The 8,935-nt window shown below is 38.9% G+C and overlaps 1 protein-coding gene and 1 long non-coding RNA gene across 2 annotated transcripts in view; both read left to right on the forward strand.

Annotated features, from left to right (window-relative positions):
• The first annotated feature begins 419 nt into the window (after positions 1–419).
• Positions 420–2,001, forward strand: LOC107673006 (uncharacterized). The gene is made up of 3 exons (XR_001632367.1): positions 420–649; positions 960–1,053; positions 1,150–2,001. It is a non-coding gene; the product is annotated as an uncharacterized LOC107673006 (long non-coding RNA).
• A 5,160-nt stretch (positions 2,002–7,161) lies between these two features.
• The window catches only part of LOC107673049 (kinesin-like protein KIFC3), an 18,809-nt gene continuing 17,035 nt past the window's right edge, over positions 7,162–8,935 (forward strand). Inside the window, exons 1-3 of the mRNA XM_016466484.1 lie at positions 7,162–7,340; positions 7,723–7,819; positions 7,922–8,085. Of these exons, the coding sequence (XP_016321970.1) occupies positions 7,242–7,340; positions 7,723–7,819; positions 7,922–8,085 (360 nt within the window). The 5' untranslated portion in view covers positions 7,162–7,241. The remainder of the gene's footprint in view (positions 7,341–7,722; positions 7,820–7,921; positions 8,086–8,935) is intronic.

Genomic DNA, 8,935 nt, shown 5'->3' on the forward strand with positions numbered 1-8,935 from the left:
GGTAGGCGTGGTTGACTCTTAACTTTTATAAAGAATATCTCTTTGGATTTGAGACTTTAGTCTTTGCAACTTTACAGATCTTCTTTATGCACCAAGAGCTTGTAACACTCCAAAGAAAAAGGAAACATTTAAATCGCATCATATGACCCCTTTAACTTGAAGTTTAGCTTAATTTACCTGTCGAGAAGAAACTCCACAAGTTCGTCGTGTCAACTGAAACCCATTCCATCAAATTCCTCCCTCTTGTAAAAACACTGCTAACATTTTATGGTCCTGGGCCTTCCACAGAAGTCATAAATTTATATTTTTGTATTTATACCACTTTAATTATTGATTGCTGTCAGGATGTGAAGATACTTCAATGAGGAAAATTACTTGAGTGCTGCACCACTGTTTGACTATTGGTGCTGTTCCTCTCTCGTCCGCTAGAGGGCACAACACACACTCTACCACCGCTAAACGCAGAACTGCACACACTTCCTGTGCTCACTCGAGTTTTTGATAAACAGATGCTGAGCACAATCTTTGACATTTGGTCTCATAACAAAACTACAACCACTTTGATTTAAATCTTAATTCAGTAGCTTGACGTTTTGCTGTTCCTATGTCTGCTATTACACGCTGAACAATGAAAGACTTCGCTGCTCAGGTAGAGTGTGACAATCCTATTCGCTACAGAGAGTAACGTTACAGTATCCAGACTTTATTAGTTAGTAGCTTAATTTGTAGTCGAATTACTGTATTTAAATACATGGTTCATTTTTCGTTTTCATTTTAGCTGTCTTTTACATGCAAGTTTGTTGCATTATTCAGTGAGAGGTTGTATCTGGCAGTAGTTACAAACATCCTTTATAACTGTATATGTATTTCAGTGATGTTATACTTAAACATCATGTTCGTAGTGCAGTGCACACTTATAAGTGCACTGATTTATGCATCTGTGTTTTATATGTTCATAGGGCATTAATGGATTTAATAAGAGAGTATACCACAGCCGTGACATGTATGATTTTGTCTGTCTCATCATTGCATGCTGCTTATTGGCTGTTCAAGGTAATCATCCATTTGATGTCTTAAATGCAGTGATTATATATAAACTGTTAGTAAGATGCATGTGCACTGTTATGACTTTTCTTTCTCTGTTAACAGGACCACAGAGCTTCATCGGTGGGCTTCCTCCTGATTGGCTGTTCCTCTGTCCTTTCAGTCTTTTCTCCCAGTAATCAAACTGTCAGGTCACTCCAGAACGATGTAGAATGGGCAGGTGAATCACTTGGTCCTGCGCTCATTACTTTTGACTTCTTGTGGCTAAGTGAGGACCACATCACTGCTCGTATCCTCCTGATTGGTTCTGCTTTTTTTGTAATACTCTCTGATTGGCTATCGTCAGATGGGTTGGTCATTATGTCACGCTGCCTGGCCTTTTCCACCCTCTCCTGTTCGCTGACAGTGTGTGCGTTTGCTGAAAATGCAGCAGGGTCAGTAGGGAGTGTAGCACTCAGTCTCCCTTTATTAGTTTCCCCAAGGAGCAGATCTGGATCTTTGGGTTCCCTCATGTTGCCTACAGAAGGACTTCACAGCTGGATCCTTAAAGTCATCATGGCATTAGGATGCTGGACCACTGGGAAGGCCCTTAATAAATACCTGTTTGATTTAAAAGGCTGGGACTGATGTAAGCAATGGTTTCCAAAGACAACAGAAAACCACAAAATGCTACTTTCTTACTCTCAGGTTATTATCAGGCATATACACTCTGTGTTACTGCATGTAAAGGCCTTCTGCCTTAATAAGCTAACATTATATTGTATTGTACTACAGGAACTGGAGGGTTTTTTCGTCTGTAATCAAATAATAGAGTGATTTGTATAAACATTAAATCCATTACACTGACATGGAGGGCTAGTAAAATCCATGAGCAATGAATAAATTGTTTTAGCATCTTCAGCAATGAAGTCTTTGTAAAGAAAGAATGGGACTCTGTTTAAACCAGTGTTGCCATGTCCACTCATTATGAGCAACTTTGGTAAATGCATTTGATGAATTTACTAATGGATTTCGATTTTATAACTGTATATGTATTTCAGTGATGTTATACTTAAACATCATGTTCGTAGTGCAGTGCACACTTATAAGTGCACTGATTTATGCATCTGTGTTTTATATGTTCATAGGGCATTAATGGATTTAATAAGAGAGTATACCACAGCCGTGACATGTATGATTTTGTCTGTCTCATCATTGCATGCTGCTTATCTGCTATTCAAGGTAAACATCCATTCGGTGTCTTAGTCAACTGTTAGTAAGATGCATATGCACTGTTATGACTTTTTTTCTCTGTTCGCAGGACCACAGAGCCTCATCAGTGGGCTTCCTCCTGATTGGCTTTTCCTCTGTCCTTTCAGTCTTTTCTCCCAGTAACCAAACTATCAAATCACTCACGAACGATCTAGAATGGGCAGGTGAATCACTTGGTCCTGCTCTTATTACTTTTGACTTCTTGTGGCTAAGTGAGGACCACATCACTGCTCGTATCCTCCTGATTGGTTCTGCTTTTTTTGTAATACTCTCTGATTGGCTATCGTCAGATGGGTTGGTCATTATGTCACGCTGCCTGGCCTTTTCCACCCTCTCCTGTTCGCTGACAGTGTGTGCGTTTGCTGAAAATGCAGCAGGGTCAGTAGGGAGTGTAGCACTCAGTCTCCCTTTATTAGTTTCCCCAAGGAGCAGATCTGGATCTTTGGGTTCCCTCATGTTGCCTACAGAAGGACTTCACAGCTGGATCCTTAAAGTCATCATGGCATTAGGATGCTGGACCACTGGGAAGGCCCTTAATAAATACCTGTTTGATTTAAAAGGCTGGGACTGATGTAAGCAATGGTTTCCAAAGACAACAGAAAACCACAAAATGCTACTTTCTTACTCTCAGGTTATTATCAGGCATATACACTCTGTGTTACTGCATGTAAAGGCCTTCTGCCTTAATAAGCTAACATTATATTGTATTGTACTACAGGAACTGGAGGGTTTTTTCGTCTGTAATCAAATAATAGAGTGATTTGTATAAACATTAAATCCATTACACTGACATGGAGGGCTAGTAAAATCCATGAGCAATGAATAAATTGTTTTAGCATCTTCAGCAATGAAGTCTTTGTAAAGAAAGAATGGGACTCTGTTTAAACCAGTGTTGCCATGTCCACTCATTATGAGCAACTTTGGTAAATGCATTTGATGAATTTACTAATGGATTTCGATGTCCATTTATATATGTGAAACATTTTTTTTTTTTTGCTAAATGATATAATTATTAAAAAGATGTTTTCTGAAATGCAACTTAAAGGGATAGTTTACCCAAAAATGAAAATTCTGTCATCATTTACTCACCCAAACCTGCATGAACATTTACATTTCATCCTGCATTTACATTTATTCATTTAGCAGATGCTTTCATCCAAAGTGACTTACAAATGAGGAATAGCACAAGCAATTCATCATAATTTCTTCTTCCTGCTGAACACAAAAGAAGATATTTTGCTCTGCAGGTACATGTAGTTTGTTTTTCTTGCGAGATCTCAGATCTGACAACAACGGTTTAAACATACATAGTATTATATGTTTGTGCAGAGGACAGGTTGATTCAAACAATGAAGCACAGTAAAAGAAACAGTGTATGCTGTTACAATTTATTTTTAGCTAGATTTTTGTCAAACTGAATTAGCAGGTTTAGTGAATAAGTCGCTAACTTGTGTAATTCAAATTTTTTATATTTAAATGTTTTTTTTTTTTAAACTTTAAACATTAAATCTGGATTCAGATTTGAGACACATGGGAATCACAGGCCAAGATTTAATGCTTGTAGATCAACGCTAATGTAAAACTCTTTTAGGAAGTCTCCATTGACATATGATTTTACATTAGCCATAAGACTTTTATTTCTTCAATATTATGACACTTGTACTAGGGAAGGGGAACATGATGAGGATGGTCCATTTTAGTCTGCATTAAACAACCTGGAGGCCTGAGCATAAGGCACTTTATTCATGCTGATTGATGATTATCCCTGGCACTTTGGAAAAGATGGTATCATCAGACAGAGCTTGATATCAATAAAGTGTCCCTTCGGTTTTAAATGTATTATAGTAGCAGTGCTTTGTAATACCTTTACATCAGAAACCCTCCTACTTCTGCCTCAGTTTAGTGGTAGTTGCTAAGGGAGGTACCTCTTGGTTTTGCTTATGCAATTGACTGTGGAATTGCTTTTGCTCATACATTTTAAAAACTCCTGACCCTCAGTATTAAACTTAGAGGCAAATGATACCCTTCATGCCCTATGTTTGCCTAGTAGACAATTAAACTGACAAAAAATAAAAATCCAATATCACATGCATTAGCGGATATCCCTGTAACTAAGGGCTGGGATATCATAGAGCCTTGCAAGTGGGCTCATTTGACTTGTAAACAACTAGCAACCACCCAGCCACAAAGAGTCATCCAGAACACCCTACCAAACAACAAGCAACCACTCAGAACACTCTAGCAATCACCTACCTACAAACCAACCAACCGACCAGAACACTGTAGCAAACACCTAGCAATGTAGAATACTCTAGCAAACACCTAGACCCTAGCAACCATCCAGAACATCCTAGCAAACACATAGCAACCATCTAGAACACCTCAACAAATACCTCACAACCATCTAGAACACAATAGCAAACACCTAGACTTTAGCAACCATCCAGAACACCCTAGCAAAGACCTAGCAACCATCTAGAACACCCTAGCAAACATCTATCCCCAGAAACCATTTAGCACATCTGGCAAACACCTAGAAACCATCCAAAACACCCAAGCAAACACCTGTCCCCTAGCAACCATCCAGAACACCCTCGAAAACACCATGTTAACTAGCTAGAAAACCATAGCAAACACATAGCAACCATTAAGGACACTCTTGGAAACACCTATCAACCATCTAGAATACTCTAGGAAACAACTAGCCCTAGCAACCATCCAGAACAATCTAGAAACCATCTAGAACACCTCAGCATGCACTTAACAACTTTTTCGAATACCCTTGCAAACACATAGCCACCATCTAGGATACCCTACCAATCAACAAGCAACCACCCCGAACACCCTAGCACATAGCAACTACCATAGCAGACACCTAGCAACCATTTAGAGCACCCTACAAACATCGAGAACATCCAAGCAAACACCTACAGTAGCATCTATCTAGAATAGATAGAGTATACGAAGATGTCTTATTAGCAGCTCTTTCTATGGGCTGCTAAACGTAAGCCGTCCGCCATATTGGAACAGTCAAAGTCGGTCCGTGAACACTTGAGAGCAAGTTGACTATGTGTCTGCAACCATAGTTATAGGCATGTATGATTTATATCTGCAATAGACTTCAGCAGATGATTTTGGTAAACTAACGCAATACAACAAGGCGAAGCTGTTAGCTAACACAACATTAAAAGTTTCCATAGTTTAAAAACCAGTAATATTGACTTAATACATATTAAAACCACAAACCAACACATTCTCACCTGTGAAAGTTTATCCCATTTCTTCGGGAATGTATTTTGTTTTACAACCAGAGGCTGTGCAATGTTGTGGCATATTGGTAAACTCATTGATTTTTATTGTAAGTGACAACACATTGACCTTTCCAAGATGGCATATGTGTCAACGTGTCTGGAGTGGTTAAATGTGGAATCTACCTGTGCATATTATGTGTACATGTGTATAACACGCTAACATGAAACCATCTAGAACAACCTAGAAAACAACTATAGCCCTAGTAACCATCCAGAACAATCTAGCAAATATCTAGCAACCATCTATAAATACCTTAGCATACCCTATGCTAAGCGTAATGTAACTTCAATAACAAAATAAACATAAATAACAAACTGATGAATAAATGTAAACAAAACAACGATGTAAAGTCCCAGGCCTGGTCCTCTCTCGTCGCCTTTCACTGTCATCAGGGTTCCCAGGTCTGTCAAACAGAAGTAGCCCAATCATGCTTTTTCTGCAGTTTTCCTCTTTGTCGGTTTTCCCCTTTCCCCCTTTTCCCCCTCCACCGAAATCGCATTCTGGAAGATCGCTTTAACCCGTGGAAGCAAAGAACACTGTGCAGGGACCATGTCAATCGGAACACAGTTCGTGCATGGAGCTCTCTTCTAATGAGCTGGTTATCTGAATCAGGTTTGTTAAATAAGAGAGACATGCAAAATATGCAGAGCAGTGGTACGCGAGGAATGGAATTGAGAACCACTGCCCTAGCAAATTCCTAGCAATAATCTAGGTTACCCTACCAAACACCAAGCAACCACCCAGAACACCCTAGCGGCCACCTAACACATATCAACCATCTTGAACACAGCAGAAATCATTTAACATGCTAAAACCTCTCAGAACACCTTAGCAACCATGTAACAACACTCTGGCAGCCTTCCTCAACACCCTAGTTCCCAAGTTCTAATCTAGTTATCACCACAGTATTCTGCTTACAGGTACAAAAGATCATCAACAGACTTTAAGCTCTATGAGTCTGTGTTAATTCACAATCCTGCTGTGGTAGAAACAAGCACTTTTGGTTCTTTATGATTCATCACCATAGAATCCCTTTGGTTGTCACTTTGAATATAGCAATATCAGAGTGTTTTGTTGAGCACTTGACTTCCTGTTCTCCCTCTCTCATCAATTTCCATTAGTTTTACCCCACCACTGCAGTGCACGGCACCTCTGCGCTGAATGCGCTCAAACACTGCTGAGGAGAGAGAGAGGAAGGGGGAGGAGAGAGATGGATATTGAGAGTGGAGGAGAAGAAGGAGGGGAAAAGGAAGCCAGGAATAGCAGGTTGGACCGATGTGCATAGTCAAGAGCTGGTGTTGCCATCCAAATCCCAGAAACACCGGTGAACAGGCACAAACACTCCTGCAGAATCACCATGTGGAGCTTCAAAGCTGAAGAATGAGAATGCAGTAACTGCAGTTGTTGAGGATCAACCTCAGCAGATGGTAAGACTCTGCAAAACACTGGGAATAGCATCGTTCTGTGGAGCTTGATGACAATGGAAATGTCATCTGGACTGGATTTGCTTTTGGAACAGTGGTTTAGTAAGACTTGTCTGATTGCATTGCAGTGTGAGAAGAGCAGAGGGATGCTGTGAAGACAAAGCATTTATTTCCAGTCGCTGTCGTTGTAACATCTGCACCTCAGGAAACATGTATGCCTTCTATTCTCTGCTGGTGTACATTTTCTACACTGTTTTCAAAAAGGAGGAGGAGGCAGCGCTCGAGGGGGCGCGCAAAGAATCCCCGGAGGTATGTGTGGCCACAGCGGACAGACGCCGATAGACATGCTAATATATGCATTCCCTATTGTCTGCATAAAATGTGTGCAAACAAGTCTTGGTAGAAAAATGGAATGATTTTTTACAAAATATTAATTTTATATTTAAGTAAAAAAGAATCTAATGTTAATAAAATAAATTGAAATATAAAATAAAATGTTTTTATAAAATTGTATTTATTCAATATAATATTTAATATAAAGTATAATATTTTAGACAATATAGAAACCAGAGGCAGTTTCATTAAGGTGATAATTCGATAATACACGCATGCACAGTCACGTATCGTATGTCCTCAGGGGTGGCTTTAACACCTTCCAATAATCACATTCATCTTCCTCTGTAACTAACAGGAGCCTAGCCATGTTTCCATGGAAACAGAGAGCAAGGGGAAGGTTAGCCACACCCCCAGGTTGGGCAAAAGAGGGTGTGCAAGTCTGAGTGATTCGAGTAAGAATGTTTCCATAATGTTGTTTAGTTACATGATGATCTAAATACAGAGATGATTCTCCATGTAATCAGTATACAACACAATTGAATTTTAAATTTCAGGCAGCAGTAGTGATAGTGATGGGACGTCCCTCAGTGGTGAAGATGATGAGTTTGATGAAGGTCATGGATTACCTGCCAAAACACCATTAACAGCTTTCCTGTCTTTCAAGCAAGAGGCAGAAAAGAGAAGAGCTACTAATTCTCCAGCAGAACCAAGTGGAAAGGTCTAACCACATCTACATTTGCCCACATTTCATTGTGGTGGTGATTTGGTAAAGTGGTAGTTTGCCATATTTGAACTGACCCTTTGGCACGCATCTTATAATGCACAGTTTGTTCCATGGTAATGAATGATACTTCAAATTTTGTGGCTTGAAGAAGTGTGCTATTGCATTTCAGAATAAGCTAATTTTATAAAATGACAGAAAAGACTTGCAATGACCCAAGTCAATTCAAGTCATTAGACCTTAATCAGGATGGATGTCATATTTAATTTTTTCATGAAGTAAAATGGGGCTGAATATTGATTGTACTGTATGTCCCTTGGAGCCTCATTTTCATTACCAAAAAATTAATACATTTTATTTTATACATTTATAAATTAATAAATAAATATATATATATATAACACACACGCAATTTTATGTCTGTTAAAGTTTCTTTTATTTCAGGAAATGAATGATGGTTTATGGTTTTAGTTTAAGTTTTGATTAAATAACCCTGCCACCAAGTAACCACCCAAAACCCTAGCAACCTCTCATAACACCTTGGCAACCTCACAGAACCACATACAACACCCTAGCATTGTGACGACAAATTTTGTAAAGGAAGCACACTAGTCACATTTTCTAAAAGAATGTGTAGAATCTAGTTGAACATGAGAAAAAAAACAATTTATAAGTGCTCAGTTTTTATTAAAGGGGTCATATGATGCAATTTCAATTTTTCCTTTCTCTTTGAAGTGTTACAAGCTCTTGGTGCATAAAGAAGATCTGTAAAGTTGCAAAGACTAAAGTCTCAAATCCAAAGAGATATTCTTTATAAAAGTTAAGAGTCAACCACGCCTACCTAAAA

Source organism: Sinocyclocheilus anshuiensis, unplaced genomic scaffold (assembly GCF_001515605.1).
Source record: "Sinocyclocheilus anshuiensis isolate Anshui unplaced genomic scaffold, SAMN03320099.WGS_v1.1 scaffold248, whole genome shotgun sequence".
Classification (NCBI taxonomy): Eukaryota; Metazoa; Chordata; class Actinopteri; order Cypriniformes; family Cyprinidae; genus Sinocyclocheilus; species Sinocyclocheilus anshuiensis.